This window comes from Meles meles, chromosome 6 (genome assembly GCF_922984935.1).
Source record: "Meles meles chromosome 6, mMelMel3.1 paternal haplotype, whole genome shotgun sequence".
Taxonomy (NCBI): Eukaryota; Metazoa; Chordata; class Mammalia; order Carnivora; family Mustelidae; genus Meles; species Meles meles.
This window is the reverse complement of record NC_060071.1, coordinates 146,455,133-146,475,128: the sequence shown is the minus strand read 5'-3', so window position 1 is coordinate 146,475,128 and position 19,996 is coordinate 146,455,133. Positions and strand designations below refer to the sequence as shown.

Genomic DNA, 19,996 nt, shown 5'->3' with positions numbered 1-19,996 from the left:
GTTCAGGAGACCCACAGACCTGTTCGATCTATGCGCGAGAGCCTCGGGGACAAAGTGGAAGACCTCGAGAGCGACGACGAAAGTGTGAAAAATATTTTGTGAAGCTTCGATAAATAACAGAACACACAGCACACACCAAAACGAGAACATTTCCGTCTGCCTGTACAGACTGGGATGTAATTCATCACGGCTTTTCCCAGATATTAGTCATCTGCATATTTGCATTAAAATGTGAAACTTTAAAAATATATATACTATTGTTGGATACAGAGGAAAAACAAGATATTTCCTTTTGCGAGCCAAGAGCTCTTCTGAATTGAAGAGGATTTACCAGGACTCTAATCGGAGGACAGAAGACAAAGCCGGAAGACGAGACATTCACAGGATCGAGGGCAGCCAGAAGGAGTAACACCGCACACTCACAGAGAGAAGCCTCCTTCGATAACCAGTGGCGAAAAATCAAAGAAGTTACGTTCCCTCTGGACAGCAAGGGAAAATATTTCTCCTCATTGTCAAAGTGGTAGAAGGTCTGGCTTGTGAGAGACTGTACCATAATGGAATACATTTTTTAGTGCTTAAAGCAGGTACAATATTTTTGGTATAAAAACGCATGGATTCCATCCTTTCTGCCTTTTGCTCCTGGTCTCTACCCCCACTGCCAAACCAAAAACCTTCTAAGTTCTGAAAATAAAATGGTTCTTTATATTTCACTCCATACCCATTTGAAGGTTTTTGGTAATTTAAACTGAACTGTAGACTTAAAAGTTTCTGCAAGGGTGACTGGTGGCAAGCTTTCTTCCTACGGTTAGATAGTAAGTCTGAGCAACAAGCTACAACTATGTGTCTCTCATTATGTGATCTGGAATCGAGGATTGGCTTTCCAGAATTGTGTGAGAAGATCCCAAACATTTACAACTGAAAAAAACAGGAAACAGACAGATAGCACTTGCATATCACCAGAGGTCTTCTGATGATGTCGTCAGTCATGACCGCTGGGGTGATGATCCTTGATTAGAACAATTATCCACTCAACAGATATATTTTTTAAAGATTTTATTTATTTATTTGACAGAGAGATCACAAGTAGGCAGAGAGGCAGGCAGAGAGAGAGAGAGGAGGGAGCAGGCTCCCTGCTGAGCAGAGAGCCCCGGGGGCGGGGCTCGATCCCAGCACCCTGGGATCATGACCTGAGCTGAAGGCAGAGGCTTTAACCCACTGAGCCACCCAGGCCACCCAGGCACCCCTCAACAGATATTTCTGAGGCACTGACCCTACATGGGGTGCTGGGCTGAGCACTGGTGAGTCAACATGGGACAAGGACCAATCTGAAATTTGTTCTGCAAGTTATAATTGCTTTTTTTTTTTTTTTTAAGATTATATTTTGGGGTGGGGGGAGAGAGAGGGAGATCATAGAGGGAAAGTGAGGGGAAGAAACAGACCCCCGTTGAGGAGGAAGGGCTGATGTGGGGCTTGATGTGGGGGATCGATCCCAGGACCCTGAGATCATGACTTGAGCTGAAGGAAGACACTTAACCGACTGAGCCACCCAGGCACCCCGGCAAGTTCCATTTCTTGCAGGAGATCAGTCATTTCAGTAATTACAAAATGCTCTTATCTCCCTCTCGTCATGTCCTAGGAAGGCTAGTGGTCTTGGAGAATCTGACGGATCTTCAGAAATTTCTGCTCTACCATGTGAACCCAGATCCCTAAGCCCAGGGGGTGACTGTGTCACTTTTGATCAAGGGACAGGAGCCAAGTCATCTTCCTCCGTTCAATGGCAGAATGACTCTATCTCTATTTTGCTACAGAAACAGACTCAAAATGTGAGTTTAACATCTACGTTTCAATGGATCTGACTGATAAGGGAATATATCAGAAGTAATAATAATCATTAACCCCCCCCCCCCAAGAAAATCAGATTTCACTTTTCTACTTTTTGAGATTACGTGCATGTAATCTCACCGACTGGTGCATTTACAGATGGGTCTTTCTAACAGGTGTAACCGTTTTTCCAAAGCACCGCCAGCTGCTTATTTGGAAGCACTCGATGCTTATCCCGCTATCTTACACTTGGAACAGCGAGTTTTTAAAATAATGCTCTGTTTTGTACCAGTTTTGTTCTTTTGATCTCTCTTCTCACAGCTCCGCTATTGTTAAAACTCTACTGAGGAGCAAAAAGAATGAGTGATTGTCTCTGTTGTGAGCTGGTGGAAATGTTACTCTCTCGTCAGCGCTGGCACCCCCGCTGAGCTAGGTATGACCTAGAATGTCTTCCCCGGATTTTCTGCCTTTTTTCCTTTGACTAATGGAAACAAAGCTTTTCCCAAGGATTCCAAATCAAGCCCCCAGTCGAAGTCTTAATTGGCGACACAAAGCACAACCGCTGGGTGCTGGACAATTTCCAAAGGAGATTTTGTTCTTAAGCACCAGGCTGAAAAAAACCCAGAGGACAGAAAACAAACATATACCCATCCACACAGGGCAGATGCCCCGACTTGGTTAATTTGGAACTCGGATTATAGAAAAATTCCCGCATGATTGTAAACATATTTGAAACGTTCTGAAAGCTATTTTATTCTTAATATTCAGGATTCTCAGCGGCTTCTTGCTCTTTTCAGAATTCTCTCCTAATGAGAGATCTATAGGACTCGACCACAGAGGAATAATTGGAGGCTACAGTTTGGGGTTCCAGCGTCCAAGTAGATGGGAACTCACATCTATGGACGCCCAAAAAAGCCAGAAAAACGAAATTAATGGATCACCACGTCCTACCCTGATAACCAAGAGTCTTGGACGCTCAACCGAGAAAACCACGTATTTCTGGTTGGCTGCTTGATAACAGCTGATCAGACGAACCAAACTGATTATTCTGTAAAGTAAAAAGAAGCATCTGCAGAGGCCTTAGAATATTTCTGGAAGGAAGGTTATTGTTTAAGTGTTAACACGTATATAGGCACACAATATGATAGCTACAAATAACCAGGCTTCCTCCCCCCCTCGCTTCTTTCCTTCCAAGCTAATCGTGCTGAGCGCAGTCACTAACCACGAGCTCTCGTGAATAAAGCTGACACAGGGGGCAGGGGACCCGGGCCTCTGCTCACAGCAGATGGCCAGTTCTGTCCTTGGAGTCCAGCCCCTGAGCCCCTAAGTACCCAGCAGTCCTATCTCTCAGACCTGCTGCCACAAGGTCCCATCGGCTGCTCCCATGGGCACCCACGGGGGCATCTCAGAACATCACTGTCCTGAGAGCAGCACGCAGACAGCATGGGGCATACAAGAGGAATCATTTCCAAACGGTAATTATATCAAGTGCTTTTTATGAGCCGATGTAAGTGCTGACCTGGACATCTGGGGGAAGCCTAGCATCGCGAGAGGAGCACGGGCTCTGGATGCACGTGAACCTGGGTCTGAGCCCCTTCCCAGCTCTGTGCCCTTGGGACCTGGGGACGTTTCCTCATTTCTCTGAGCTTCAGTCTTCTTGTAAAATAGAAATACTAATATCTACCTTGCAAGCCATTTTGAGGACGAGTGATACCAATATTAAAAATGTGGTATTTGATAGGATTCTGTTACTATTGAAGAATGATTTCTGCCAGCTTCACTGACTTAGGGGGGCCCAAAGCACCCACGGATGCCTCCACTTTTTCACATCCTGGGGAGAGCGTCCGTCTGATTCCGGAGTCCGGCCTCACTTCTCTGGTCAGTTTCAGAAACCTACTCCCCAGCCTTACCCTACTCTGAATACACATTTCAAACACTAGAACTGAAAGTACAATTTGCCAGGAATTCTCACATTTATGCGGCATTAATCTAGCATTAATCCTACGAGGTCTAAGAAAGCCATCCACAGTCTATAAAGTGAAGGGCATTATCACACTACATCAAACTTACTTTGGACCAAACAGAGAGAATTCTACAAAATCAAGGAGCAAGAATGTTGGACATAAGCCCTCATGAAATGAACTGAAATCTAGAAATCGTGTTTGTATTTCAGTTTTTCCTTTCTTTTTTTTTTTTTGCCCTGAAAAAAGGTTTTTATTTTATTTAAATTCCAAATATATGAGGTATAAATGATAAAATTCTATTTTATCCAAGAATAAAGGGAAAGAATCTCATTTTCCATTAGTAAATTGCTACTTTATTTATTTTTTAAAAAAGAAAATTTTTTTGAGTCGTCTCCACACCCAATGTGGGGCTCAAACTTATGACTTCAAGATCAAGAGTTGCAGGCTCTACAGACTGAGCCAGCTGGGCACCACAATAATTTGCTACTTTAAAAAGTCACTCTTTTTTTTTTTTTAAAGATTTTATTTATTTATTTGACAGACAGAACAGACAGAGATCACAAGTAGGCAGAGAGGCAGGCAGAGAGAGAGAGAGAAGCAGGCTCCCCACTGAGCAGAGAGCCCGATGGGGGACTTGATCCCAGGACCCTGAGATCATGACCTGAGCCGAAAGCAGAGGCTTAACCCACTGAGCCACCCGGGCGCCCCTAAAAAGTCACTCTTGAGAGAGCGCCCGGGTGGCTCAGTCGACTGGCTAAGCATCCAACTCTTGATTTCGGCTCAGGTCAACTCCTCAGGATCGTGAGATCAAGCCCCATGTTGGGTTCTGCACTGGGCGTGGAGCCTGCTTAAGGTTCTCTCCCTCCCCCACCCCATGTGCACTTGTGTGCTCTCTCCCTCTCTCAAAAAAAAGGAAAAAAGTCACTCTTGAAATACAATGTCTCGCTCTTGAATAACCAATGTGTCGAAGAGGAAATCACAAGGGAATTTAGAAAATATCTATAAACAAATGAAAATAAAAACAAAACACCCTAAAACTGTGGGATGCAGAGAACTCAATATGGGAGGGAAGTTTATAGCAGTAAAGATGTGTGTTGAGAAGAAGGATTTCAAACAAAAACCTAACCTTCTACCTCAAGGAGCAAGGAAAAGGAGGACTGAAACAAAAGTTAGTAGAAGTAAAGGACCTAATAGAGATTAGAGCAAAGATAAATAAAACAGAGAATAGAAAAAAAAATCAATGAAACTGTACGTTTTTTTAAAAGATCAACAAAATTGACAAATCCTCAGCTAGTCTAGGAAAAAAGAAAAGAGACCCAAATAACGAAAATTAGAAATGAAAGAGGGGATTTTATAGTGGGCGCCACAGAAGTGATAAGAATTCTGTGGGACTACTATAAGCAATTATATGCTAACAAAGTGGATAACCTAGAAGAAATGGATCTGTTCCCAGAATCATACAACCTTCCAAGACTGAATCATGACGAAATAAAAACCCAACAGACCAATAACTAGAAGGAAATTGAAAAAGTAATAAAAAAAAATCTTTCAACAAAGAGAAGCCCAGGGCCAGAGAGCATCACCAGAGAGTCCTACCAAACATTTAAAGATGAATTAACACCAATTGTCCTCAAACTCATTCAAAGAACTGAAGGGTGGGGGGGGGGGGTGGATTCTTCGAATCTCATTTTATGATATCAAAACCAGACAAAGACACAGAAAGAAAAACTATTGACCAACATCCCTGATGAAGCTTGAAGCAAAAATCCTCAACAAAATGCTATCAAAGTGCATTCAACTGCCCATTAAAAGGATTACGGGAGTCTCCCCCCTTTTCCATGGAGGACATGTTCTAAGACCCCCAGTCATGCCCAAAATAGCGGGTCGTACCAAACCCTATTTTTACAGCTTTTTCCTATAAGTACATATCTAGGATCAAGTTTAATTTATCAATTCGGCATAGTAAGAGATTAATAACAATAACTAAGAATAAAATAGAACAATTATAACAATATACTATAATAAAAGTTATGTGACTGTGGTCTCTGTCTCTCAAAATATCTCTCATTATACTCTATTCACCCTTCTTTCTATGGTGACACGGTACAATGTCTGTGATGGGCTGATGTGAGATGAACGAGGTAGGCACCGTGACATAGTGTCAGGCTACTGCTGACCTTCTGGCGGTGTGTCAGAAGGAGGGTCATGTACTTCTGGACTGAGGCTGACTATGGGCAACTGAAATTGCAGAAAGTGAGACCACAGGTAAGAGGGGACCATTAGACCATAGCCCAGTGGGATCTAGACCTGAAATGCAAGGATGGTTCACAATACGAAAACCAATGTAATACACCACATGAACCTAATGAAGGACAAATACCACATCCCTATCTTAATGGATGCAGAAAAAGCACTTGACAAAATTCAACATTCTTTCATGTTAAAAACTCCCAACAAATTAGAAATAGAAGGAAACTGCCTTAACATAATAAAAGTTCACAGCTTTTAAATTAAAAGCATTTTAAACCTAATATATAATTTAAGCAAAGTTGTGGGATACAAAAATCAGCAAAAACCAGTTGCATTCCTATACACTAAAAACGACTAACACAAAAAAGGGAAAAATCCCATTTGCTGCCTGATCAAAAAGGATAACATACTCAGGAATAAATGTAACTGAGGAAGTGAAAGGCTTGTACATGAAAAACTATAAAACGCTGCTAAAAGAAATCAAAGACATAAATAAGTGGAAACCCACCCCATTTTCTTGAATTGTAAGACCTAATGCTGTTAAAATGTCTATCCTACCCAAAATGATTTATAGATTCAATGCATCAACATGGTATTTTTTGCAGAAATAGAAAAAAAAATCCTAAAATTTAGAAGGAATCTCAAGGGATCCCAAATAGCCAAAACAACCTTGAAAAAGAACAAAGTTGGAGGCTTCAAAGTATCCGAATTCAAAATAAGCTACAAAGTAACACTAATCAACTTGGTGGGGTATCTTTATTAGCACAAAGAGAGAAAAATAGATCAATGCAACAGAATAGAGAGCCCAGAAATAACCCCCTGAGTATGTGGTCAAATGATCGTCAACGAGGAGGCCAAGAGCACACGACAGGAAAAGGCCAGTCCTTCTCAACAAATGTCAAAGGGAGAACTGAATATCCACACACAGGAGAATGAAGTTGGACCCTGACCTTAGACAATACACAAAAATTAACTCGAAAGGGATTAAAGACCTAAATGCATGACCTAAAACCATAAAATCCCCAGAAGGAAACACCAGGGGAAATCTTTGGGATATTGTATTTGTCAACGATTTCTTGGATGTGGCGTGAGAAGCAAAAATAGACACTTGGGACTACATCACAATTAAAAACTTCTGTGCATCAAGGAAACAGCAGAGTGAAAAGGCAGTCTGTGTGATGGGAGGACATGTTTGCCAATGGTGTAGCTAATGAGTCCATACCCAGAATACATAAGGAAATCCTACAGTTCTAGAAGAATGACAGGAAAAGGAATAATTTAAACGATCATTTAAATAATAATTAAATTTAAACAATAATTTAAATAATTTAAATTTAAATAAATAATTCAAAGAATTAACATCGGCAAAGGGCTTGAACAGACATTTCTCCAAAGAAGATATACAACAGCCAACAAGCATATAACAAAATGCTCAATATCCAGGTAGCTGGCTGGCTCGGTCAATAAAGTATGTGACCCTTGATCTCGGGTCATGAGTTCGAGCCGCACACTGGACATAGAGATTACTTAAAAAAAAAGATGCTCAATGTCACTTATCGTATGAGAAATGCCAATCAAAACCACAATGAGGTATCCCTTAGGATGGCCACTTGCAAAAGGACAAGTTTTTGGCAGGGATGAGAAGAAATTAGAATCTTTGTACATTGTTGGTGGGTATGTAAAATGGTGTCGCCATTATGGAAAACAGTATAGCCGTTCCTCAAAACATTAAAAATAGAATTACCTTATGACTCAGCAATCCCACTTCTGGATATATACCCAAAAGAATTAAAAGCAGGATTTTGAAGAGCTATTTGTACAGCTACAGTCACTGTAGCATCATTTATAACAGCCAAGAGGGAGAAACAAGCCAAATGGCTATCAACAGTTGAATGGATAAAGAAAATGTGGGGTGTGGGGGTGTGTGACGCAGACTTAAGAAAGCAGGAAATCCTGGGGCACCTGGGTGGCTCAGTGGGTTAAGCCTCTGCCTTCGGCTCAGGTCATGGTCCCAGGGTCATCCCTCAGCAGGGAGCCTGCCTCCCCCCCCCCCCCCACCTGCTTCTCTGCCTACTTGTGATCTCTGTCAATTAAATAAATAAAATCTTAAAAAAAAAGAAAGCAGGAAATCCTGTGAAATGCTACAATAGAGAGGAAGCTGGAGGATAGGATGCTACATGAAAGGACTCTGTCACAAAGGGACAAAGAAATACGATTCCACTCCTAGGAAGAATGGAAAGCAGTCAGAGTCACAGAGACAGAATGCAGAAAGGTGATCGCCAAGGGCTGGGGATAGGAATTACGGTGTTGTGAGGTGAAAAATTTCTTCAAACTGAAGGTCCGCAGAGGGAAGGGGGATGGGGATGGGGGAAGCGGGGGCTGGGACGAAGGCGGGCACTTGTCCTGATGAGCGCCGGGCTTTGCGTGGAAGCGCTGAATCGCTCTACAACCAATTCTCATCGAAACTAATACAAGCCTGTAGGTCCACTGGGTTGGAATGAAAATCTAAATAAATAAATACATAATTTTAAAAAGAAACAGAAAGAAAAGATGAAAGAGTTGCTGAGATCTGATGCACGACATAGTGGGACAGTCCTTAACGCTGCTGAACCGTGCGCTTACAATGGAGATGCTGCAATTATGTTGTGTGTTTTATAACAGATGGCAATCGGAATCCCAAAATAAAGTCAGCCTGGACCGTCTTCGAAATCTAGACCAAAAAAAAAAAAAAGGTAGTCTGTATCTACTGCCGCCCGTGAGAATGAAGAAGACGTCACTTCACACTGATTAGAAAAACGATTCAAGCAAGTATTTACACAGATACAGCATGAGGCTAAGAACGTCATTTTTAAGTTTCAAAAAGCCCTGCAAAATCCATTTTTCTTTTTTTTTTGAGATTATTTCTTTATTTGAGAGAGAGACAGTGAGAGAGAGCATGAGAGGGGAGAAAGTCAGAGGGAGAAGCAGACTCTCCAAGGAGCAGGGAGCCCGATGAGGGACTCGATCCCAGGACTCTGGGATTGTGACCTGAGCTGAAGGCAGTCGTCCAACCCACTGAGCTACCCAGGTGCCCCAAAATCAATTTTCTTAAAATTTCCAAACACTAAGTACATGAAACTCTGATAAACACACAAGGAAAGTTCACTTGTTGAGTGAGAGGACGAACACTATATTTGAAAGAGAGAATGGGATGGCTATGTTTTCCTCCAAGTCACAGCCCAACATCTGAGCCTGCTGGGGGTCCCTGTGTGGCCCAAGCCTGCTCACCCTCCCTGACCTGGCCCCTGCTAGGCAGTTGGTATGGTAACGAGCCCTGAGAGCTTCTACAGTGGGCTCACTAGAAGCCCAGCAGGCAGCACGGCTCAAGAATTTCTTTTTTTTTTTTTTAAAGATTTATTTATTTGACAGAGAGAGATCACAAGTAAGCAGAGAGGCAGGCAGAGAGAGAGGAGGAAGCAGGCTCCCCGCTGAGCAGAGAGCCCGATGGGGGGCTCGATCCCAGGACCCTGAGATCATGACCTGAGCTGAAGGCAGAGGCTTAACCCACTGAGCCACCCAGGCGCCCCTCAAGAATTTCTTTAAGGTTTTCTAGACTATATTACCATCAGGTATTTAATTTTCTAGAACCTAACAGCTTAGATAAGCGGCCTGGCATATAAGAGAGGAAATTTTAATATGACAATCACGACATTATAGAAACGTTACAAGCAAATTCTGCTCTATCTGACAGACAACATCCATATGTACAACTTCACCATTAAACACAATTTAAAGTATGAACTTATCCAGATTTTATAGATAAAAAGTTAAGGTTGGTACGGCAATCCGAATTCTGCTCTATGCCAAGTATAAAGCTGGGAAGAGCATATCCTTTCTTTTTTTTAAGAGCATATTTTTTTTTTAAAGATTTTATTTATTTATTGGAGAGAGAGAGAGTGTGAGCAGGAGGAGCAGCAGGCAGAAGGAGACCCACCCCCCCCACCCCCACTGAGGAGGGAGCCTGATGCTGGGCTCCATCTGGGAACCCTGGGATCATGACCTGAGGCAAAGGCAGGTACTAACTGAGCCACGCAGGTACGCCTGCATTTTTTATTAGCTTTTTAAAGAGCATATTCATTTTTTTTAAAAATGATTTTATTTATTTATTTGACAGAGAGACAGAGATCACAAGTAGGCAGAGAGGCAGGCAGAGAGAGAGGGAGAAGCAGACTCCAGGCTGAGCAGAGAGCCCGATGCGGGGCTTGATCCCAGGACCCTGGGATCATGACCTGAGCCGAAGGCAGAGGCCCAACTGACCGAGCCACCCAGGCACCCCAAGAGCATATTCATTTTAACACAGGTTACACTCCCATTTGTGTTTTCAAGAGACCCTCGAGCAAAAATACAAAATAGCACACTATGGTGTTAGCCAATGGGACTTCAAAGACAGTAAGATTAAGTCTAAAAGAAACAGAAAAATACATTTACAGAGGTCCTAATATGGTAACACACCAAATATTATACTTTTATGAGTTTTAATTCAGACAAAAAATTAAGAGGTGTCACATAAAAAGGCAATATTTATTTCAAACCTGCGCTGGAACACCTTTTCAAGTTGGGTTAAGGTACTCGGTACCTACCTTTTGGTTGCGGCGGGCACAGCAGTTTCTTTCCTGGTCCCCGAGGGGGACGGTAGAGAGCCACTAGGTTTCTTTGGTAACACAGTGCCGTTGTTGACAGTGGTCCTTAAAGGCAAGGTCTGCACCAGTGGTCTTGCTGTGAGACAAGCAGAAAACGCAATCAGAGCTCTCCTCCTTTGTCAAAGTAACTTTTTACAGAACTCAAGGTAGATGGGACGGCAAGGGACACCGATTTGAAAATGCTGGCAGAACCGACAAAGGTGCAAAGAGAACTCAGAGGAGACCGTCAACAAACAGTGCTGAAGAATGAGCCGAATGAGCCTGGACACAATCTCCCCCCTTATGCAGAAACGTACTCGAAATGCACCCAAGATCTGGGGGTAAAATGCAAAACTGTAAAACTTCTAGATGAAAACTTTCTAGGAGAAAACTCTGTGTCCTCGGGTTTGGTGACTTTTTAGATACAACACCAAAAGCACAGTCCCTGAAAGGAAAAAAAAAAATGATGGCTTGGACTTCATTGAAATTATAAAAATGTTTGCACCGTGAAAGACATTGTTACAAGGATGAAAAGACGGAGCCACGAACCGGGAGAAGATACTTGCGAATCATGTATCTGACAGAGGACTTGTATACAGAATATAAAAAAGAATGCTGAAAACTCTGTAGGCAGAACACAAGCCGCCCAATTAAAAAAATGGGCAAAAGATCTGAACAGACACTTCACCAAAGAAGATCTACAGATGGCAAATAAGCATATGAAAAGATGCCCGACATCTTTTGTCATTAGGGAAATGCAGATTAAAACAATAATGAGATATCTCTATACACCTATTAGGGTGGCTAAAATCCAAAAAACAAACAAAATAGCAATTGCTGGCCCGGCCCAGAGCACCAGGGACTCTCATTCATTGTTGGTGAGGATGCAAAATGGAAGGCACGTTGGAAGACAGTTTGGCAGTTGTTAAATACAGTCACGGTATGAGCCCATCATCGCATGTCATGAGGTTACTCAACTGATCTGAAAACTTGTGTCTCTATAAAATCTATATTTAATATTTACAGCAGTTGTATTCATGATTGTCAAAAACTGGAACCAACTGAGATGTCCTTCAGTTGGGGGCGGATAAACAAATTGTGGTCCATCCAGACAATCGAATATGATTCAGCAAAAAAAAAAAAAAAAAAAAAAAAAGGAAAGGAAGGAAGGAAGCAAGGACAGGGACAAGTTTTAAGTCCATACTTCTCAGTGAGAGCAGCCAGGCTGAATGGCTCCATCTGTATGATTCCACTGAAGGCAAAACTACAAAGACCAGACCAGTGGTTGCCAGTCAAGGTGGGAAGCTGAATTAGGTAAGATGCGAGAGCATTTGAAGGTGGTAACCTGTATGAGGCTGTGTGATGGCTAGGTGACACCAAGCATCTGTCAAAACCTCCAGACTCTTACAGCACAAAGAACGAACTGTAATGTATGCAGACGAAAATCTGTTAGGGGCTGGGGGAACCCGTGATGGAGAAAAGAAGGCGACTATGCCACAAGGATGTGCTCTAACCTCCTGGAAGGGGGTGGCCAGGGAGGTGCTGTGGAAACAGGGAGAGACTGTAAGACGGCCAACGAGCCCATCTGTGCACTGTGCTTGGATCAGTAATGTTGTTTCCCACCCGGCATGGTCGGTCAACATCCCTGAAACCATTGTCATGTGCCCCAGCAGTGAACAATTAAGGAAAGGCAAGGAAGATGGTGGGAACCCAGCTTCTCACTGTTGCAGAGGGAGGGTACAGACAAGCGAGGGGGACGGCGCTGAATGAGCTGAGGGTAGGGAGACCTCACTATGAAGCCATGTTTAGCCTGACGCAGCGACGGGTACAAATTATACCTATGTATGTAAACATGGGTCAGTAGAAACACACTTTTAAGATTTATTTATTTGAGAGAGAGAGAACATGCAAGTGGGGGGAGGGACAGAATCTTCAAGCAGATTCTCCACTGAGCGTGCAGCCTGACATGGGGCTTGATCCCACAACCCTGAGGTCATGACCTGAGCTGAAACCGTGAGTCGGATGCTTCACTGACTGAGCCACCCCGGCGCCCCAGGATAAACATATTCCTCAACTCTGCCTGCTGAGAATACCGAAAGCAAGGGCATCCAGCACCCAAGCCCTGGTTACTAACACGATTCCTCAACAACTGAGAACCAGGACTCCTCGGGGAGATGCCCAGATCTGGGGCTGGGGCAGGGCGCATACATCATGAGCATGGAGCCACCTGGACAGCCAGAGGGTCGGGAAGGGCTCGAAAGCGATGGTAAAGCCCCAAACCCGATACCGATGGGGCCAAGTCAAAGGGCCCCAGGAGTCACCTGAAAGAGCGCCCCTAGTGGCCAGAGCTGGGACCACTTCAGCAACAAAATACAGTAACATAGGATTATAGCCCAAAGCATAAAATAAATACCCAGGAGTCCAGACTGATAGAATGACTGGATAAATGATTAAATGGGTGGGAAAAGATAATTTCTCCCATGCAGAATTCCAGATCATTTACGTAGATGGTTTATCCCCAAGGAGGTGGCTCACCGTCCTCTACTCTGTTAGGTGTGGGCGGCGTGGTGACCGTCTTCCACGCAGCGCAGGGTGGCGGCGGGGCGGGGAGTCACTTCACTGCGGACAAACCTGGTGAACTGTATCCCCGCCAGCGTCATGGTGATGAGTCACGTCAACAGTACGGACGCTGGACAGGATGGGACAGAAATATCCTTGCCTTCTATAGTCTTCCTCCCTAGACCCCAGGACCTACCAGACAAACCCAAGTCAAAAGACAATGAACTCTCTGACCGGGGCTCCCCCAAACTCTCAGGGTCATCAGAAAGAAGGGAAATCTGGGAAACGGTCAGTCTAGAGGAGCCTCGGGAGAGAGGATGACCAAATGTAGCCCCGGAGGGGATCCTGGAACAACAAAGGAAGGATGTTAGGGATAAACTAAGGAAATCCAGATAAAGTGTGCCTCTAATTAATATAAAATGTGTCATTAGGGCGCCTGGGTGGCGCAGTTGGTTAAGCACGTGACTCTTAATTTTGGCTCGGGTCATGGTCTCAGGGTCGTGGAACAGAGACCCACATCTGGCTTTGCGCTCAACAGGGAGTCCGCTTGAGGATTTGCTCTCTTTCTCTCTGCCCCTCCCCACTACACGCTCTCTTTCAAATAAATAAATCTCTCTCTTTTTTTAAAGCTAAAATAAAAAATAAAGCCAGTATCATCATTGTGGCATACTAATGTGAAATGTTACTCGTAGGCGAAACCAGGTGCGGGGCTGATGGCAACTTTCTGGATGATCCTTGCAACTTTTCTGTAAATCTAACACTATTCTGAAATCAAAAAATTGATCGAAATGCTAGCAGAATTTATTTTGTGCATCACAGAAGTCAACCTGCCTTGACCAAGGTTCTTAAAAACAACGACAAAACTGCACAGAATGTTTTTAACACACCGACACCTTTTGGTCCCTAAGGCAGGGAGTTGGGCTTCCTTCTTTTTTTCAAAAGTGACAGAAAACAGCAAAAAGCGCAGGTAGTGCCCCGCCGCCCTCCGCGCTCTCTCTTTCCTCGCCTCCTGAGCACCTGCCCACCCGGGGCCCGGCATGCGGGGAGCCGGCCTCCCTCGGCAAGACACCGCAGCCCCCGAGCCGGGACCCCGCATCTTCTCTCCCATCTGCCACGCCCCCTGGACAGGACCCTTCTCCCCTGCAGGGGGACGTAGGTCGCCACCATCATTGTCACTGCTCTGCCTTCTCTCTCTGCTTTGTCCATCCCTTCTGTTTCCATCCTGGTTTTTGGTTTTTTAATACATGGATTGGGCTCACTGGAGTTCCCTGAACATTCCATCCACCGGAACCCCTGGATGTGACCTTATTTGGAAATAGGGTCTTTGTCAAAGTAATTAGTAAAGATGAGGTCATACGGGATTAGGGTGGGCCCTGAACCCAGTGATGGTGTCCTTGGGAGGAGCAGAGAAGGAACCCAGAGGCCCCGGGAGATGAGGCCAGGTGACGGCGGAGGCAGAGCTGGGAGCGAAGCATCTAGAAGCCAGGGAACGCCAAGGATGGCCAACAGCCACAGAAGCTGGGACAGAGGCCTGGAGCAGTCTCGCGGAGAGCCTCCAGCAGGCACCGACCGGCCGTGCCCACGCCTTGCCCTCAGTCCAGGGATACTGGTCTCGGCCGGCCGGCCTCAAGCAGTGTGAGAGAGTAAGTCTGCTGTTTCAGGCCCCCAGTGTGCGGTCACAGGTCACAGCAGCCCCAGATGGTGAGAAGGATGCATACGTCAGCCTGGCTGTCCCTGCCATTCCCGCTGCTCCTGCCTGTCCAGCCTGGCTCTGAAGCATGACTCCTAGACCCGAGGGAGGGTCTCCTGGGTGTTAGGTCAGCCCTGTCCAGGCTCGTGTCCCCGTGGCCCTCACCTTGATGCCCCTCGCCACCATCCCTGACGGTGCCCAGGAGTAGCCCACGGTGTTACAGGTGGTCGGGACGACACAGAATGGAAGGGCAGCTGCACATGGTCGCTGTGGGGCAGAGTGGGACGACTGGCAGGGTGCGGTCTTGTCCTCCTGGGACCTGCAAGGGTGGGGGGCTCCTCCGTCACAACCAGCCCAGAGAGGAGAGGACATGGTCCCGACCCCTGGGTTACGGCGCTTCTTACAACCTCTGCACGCTGCTCTCATTCTGTCCGTATGGCTCTATTTCTCCCAGTGCATGCCCAGACTCTTCCGTGCGCCCCCCCACAAACCAACAAGCACCACGACGCCACCTCCTTAGCTCTGCCTCTGCCAGGCTCGCGCACCTGAGTGTGCCCGGGCTCACGCACCTGAGTGTGCCCGGGCTCACCCAGGGGCACGGTACAGTACAGACTGGGGGGCTCTAGCCCCAGGGCTTCCGATGCTGGGTCTGGGGTGCAGCCCGAGAGTCTGCCTTTCTAACAAGCTCATGGGTCGTGGGGCCATTGCTCTGGGGACCACACTTTGAGACCCATAGGCTAGGCCATTGTGCCCCCCTTGTCATCCCTGGCCTCCCGGATGGCCTCTCTGAGCTCCACCCCCACGCCAGTTTGTACCTGGCAATTTAGGCCTAGCTTATACACTGCGGGGTGGGGGGGCACGCTAATTTTACTTTCTAGAGTAACAGTGGACACCCGTGCTGGGGGGTGTCGCCTAGATCTCACCACCCTGTCCGTGTGCTTTTGCATATCTCGCCCCGGAGGGAGGCAGCCGGGGGGGACAGCTCTGTCCTTGGGCTGAGGGCAGAGCATCCATCACCCCCCTCTCAGGCCCCACGGACCGAAGGAAGAGAGCAGTTGCCTGAACGCAAAGAGAGAAAACCTGCTTGGGGAGCAGCGGCAATGCTCAGGGAGGGACATGGCCCGCCGAGGGACCCCCGTGTGGAAGGAGCCAAGGAAGTAAATACTCTGGCTTCCCCTCCTCCCCTCCTTCCAAGTCCCAGTGAGGGCTCCTGATGCCCCAACCTGCTGGTAAGGTCCCCACAGGTCAGCCTGCAGGGCAGAGCTGGTTGGAGGAGGGGACAGGAAGGACCCAGAGGGGCTCACAGAGGACGTTTGCCACAAGGCTCCTCTCGGCCCAGACAGCCCACCCATCCCCTCACGCTCAAGGTGAGCCTCCTCCCTGCTCCCACAGCCCTGGCCTGTGCTGCTGCCCCGGAACGCCGCATGGCAACCGTCTGCTTACTCGCCTGTCCCCTCCATCGACGAGGGAGGCTCCGTGAAGATGGCACGCCTTCCCAGAAGGTGTTCAGCTGGGGTTTGGCGATCGGCCTGTGCTGGATTTCAAGAACAAAGCCTTTCTTCCAAGAGAAGGCGTTATGTTACCATTTCTGAGTCATTATGAAATTTCATTTCTTCTTGAGTCATAATTTCAAAGTTCAGTCTCATAATAACCTAGTTCTGTCTTTCTCCTAAAAGGGGAGCTGTGATCGTAGAAGCCCACGAAAGATCAGCTCCATGGGCCGGCTCTCTAGCCTGGGGCAACAGATCTTGTACATTAAACTATGACAGAGGACGCCTGGGGGGCTCGGTCGGTTAAGCATCTGCCTTCAGCTCAGGTCATCAACCCAAGGTCCCGAGATAGAGTCCTGCAATGGGCTCCTTGCTGAATGGGGTTCCCGCTTCTCCCTCTCCTTCTGTTTGCTGCCCCCCAACCCCTACTTGTGCTCTCTCTGCTCTCTCTCTGACAAATAAATAAAATCTTTAAAAAAAAATTGATCTGTAACAGGGCATCATCAGAAGCAAACAGAATCCTTTAAGTTCTGATGAGAAATCATGAAAGAAAAACCAAGGATGGGGCAGGGGCATGGTGACCATCCTCGGAGTGACGGAGGCGGTGGAGAGATCTCGTTAGGGCCACACGCCTATCTGGGTACTACGCCCTGGTTTTCCTCACTACTCACGTCGTTAATAGCGCTGGAACTGCCTCCAATATGCCTTTAACCAAGTGGCCACTGTGCTCACGACACCTCAGCAGGTCGCGTCCATGTTTCCCCATCTAGATGCGCTCAGCCACTCAAGGAGGAAAGGTGGCCGCCATAAAGGGAAAGATCCGGAAGAAAAAAGTGCCTCCCGGTGTCCAGTGCGAATGAGTACCCGCCTGGATGGGGAGGAGACAAGAGCCACTACAACGAGTCATTTTCAGACGAGCGATCTTCAAGACCGAGGAAGAGAAACAGCACAGGGAACGGTTCAAACACAATTTCCTCTCATCAGGTGTGAAGATAAATGACTCCCTTGCCTCCACGTGACACTCAGAGATGAGACATTCTTCTGGTTCATAAAAGGGATCTTTTAAATAACATTTTAATTGTTCCTAGGGGCAAAACATAGGCACACGGCTTGAAAGAAGAATTTCTCAAATAGAAGAGGGAGGAATGATAAATGGTGTGTATTCAGAATGCATTCGTTGGAGCTGTATCAGGACGGCTGGAATCTCAGATCTCAAGGGAGACTGAGAAGCACAGAGGACTGGAGGGATGGGACAGGCTGGCCTCCCTCGCGGTTTGGCAGACTTACGGAGCCTCGGAGAATTCACGACTCTTCCGAGCCCCAGCTTCCCCGTGAACGACGGGTAGTCCCAGCCAGCCTGCAGGGCCGCTGCAAGGATCAGGAGTGAGGGTGGGAACTGTGAGCAGCGTGTCGGGACTGCTGCAGGCACACAAGAAGTGGGGGCTCTCATCCTACGGCTACAAGCAGATGATGAAATGCTTTTGGCCATCAGGGTGCAATCGAACCCCTGGAACGTGATGGGAGCAGAATTAGCATCGCATGTCAGTTACGGTCAGAGGTATCTACGGCGGAATCAGACCCACGAGTGCCCTCAGCCACACCCAGCACACCCAGGCACGGGCAGGGGATGATGCCTGGCAAAGTGAGGGCGGCAGGGGAGTGTAGGTAGGGGCAGGACCTCAGGTCTGGGTGTGAGGGCCAGAGCGCCAGCCCCAGGGTGTCCCCAGCTGGCAGTGTGACCTGAGGTCCCATTTTTAGTTCAGATGTGCTCTAAGGATGTCTCTTCCCACCCTGAAATCGGATCCTAACGATGTGGGAAGAGTGCTCTGAATTTCCATGACTTTGCCACCCTGAGTCGGTTCATAGCCAGACCCGACAGCCCACCAGGGAGCTGAGCCATGAGGCAGAATGGGACAGGCCCCTGGTCCAGCCACACGTGCAGGACCCACAGTCGGTCGTTACTTGGCATACTCATTCACAGAGGGTCCTCGATAAACTACCAGGAGTTAAATTTTCTGCAAAATGACTTCACAGCACGGTAGCCGAAAGTCTCTGGCTCTGATAAAAGTATTTGCAATCTCAGGTCTAAAACAGTCACAATTAAGCCTGAAATGAATTTCTTTTAAATTTTTCTAGATGGTAGGACTGGAATATTCAGACTTCAAGGACAACTACCCGTGATGATGTATTTTCAAATACGTCAAGGTACCATCAAGGTACCATTGATATAAATGCAGAAGTTCGAGTTTAGCTAGTCAAACCTACCAATGCTTATTATTATGAGATGGTACAACCCGAAGACCAAGAAACCCTTTTCATTCACGTCACAGCAATAACTCAATATGCAATATTTGATAAGTGAAACATCCCCGTAGGTTTCAAAATAAATTTAATTGTGCAAGTGTGACTATGTATGTGGTTATGTGTAGAAATTCAAAGTTTAATTTTAGCATATCTTACCATTATGAATCTAGACTTCTTAATTACCCATTTATTTTGTTTTATTTATTTTTAAAAAAATTTTTATCCAAGTATTTGACAGAGCGAGCGACAGCGAGAGCGGGAACACAAGCAAAGAGGGAGAAGCAGGCTTCCCGCTGAGCAGGGAGCCTGATGTGGGGGCTCGATCCTAGGACCCTGAGATCATGACCTGAGCCAAAGGCAGATTCTTAATGACTGAGCCACCCAGGTGCCCTTATTTTATTTTCTCTTTTAGAGAGAGAGAATTCCAAGTAGTCTCCATGCCCAGGACCAAGCCCACCATGGGACTTGATCTCACAGACCTGAGATCATGACCTGAGCCAAAATCAACAGTTCAATACTTCACCGGCTGAGCCACCCAGGGGCCCCAAACTGGAAGGAATCTATTTATAGGCTTCATTTATTTTTTTTTTAATTTATATTTTTAAAGCTGGGCCCCAACGTGGGGCTTGAACTCACGACCCTGAGCTTGAGACCCTAATTATCCATTTCACAATTTACAAGATGCCCACGTTTGGAACCGGAGGAGGCAGACTGTGTCTGCTACCCGGTGAGACAAAGTGGGTCATTAAGTCCAGGGGAAGATCCCATCGCTGACAACCCAGCAAAGACACCCGTGCTCTCATCCTCTGACGGGCGATCCTGCTGCAAGGAACCTGTCCTAAAGACGCGCGGACAACGACGCAAAATGCGTTAGCATGTAAGGTGAAGTGCGGCATCACCTGTAAGACAGAAGGCCGCGCGCAGGGACGGGTGGGATGATCCGCCGGGGACTCTCTCCGGGGCCGCTGCACGAGGAGTAAGGAAGATCCTGCTACACCCGGCGGGAAGACGGAGCACAAAACATACAAGAAGAGATAAGATTTTAAATCTGCTGGGCCAGAAGCCTGACCACTTTCAGCAGATTTAAAATCTTAACTCTTCTTGTATGTCGTTGGTTTTTTTTTTAAAGATTTTATTTATTTATTTAAAAGATTTTATTTATTTATTAGACAGAGATCACAAGCAGGCAGAGAGGCAGGCAGAGGGTGAGGAGGAAGCAGGCTCCCCGCTGAGCAGAGAGCCCCATGCAGGGCTGGATCC

At 46.5% G+C, this 19,996-nt stretch overlaps 1 protein-coding gene across 4 annotated transcripts in view; it reads right to left on the bottom strand.

Moving 5' to 3' along the window:
• Positions 1–19,996, bottom strand: part of EML1 (EMAP like 1) — a 175,572-nt gene that overhangs the window by 47,721 nt on the left and 107,855 nt on the right. For all 4 annotated transcript variants that reach the window (XM_046007635.1, XM_046007636.1, XM_046007633.1 and 1 more), the window contains exon 3: positions 10,655–10,790. In XM_046007635.1, coding sequence (XP_045863591.1) covers positions 10,655–10,790 — 136 coding nt within the window. The remainder of the gene's footprint in view (positions 1–10,654; positions 10,791–19,996) is intronic.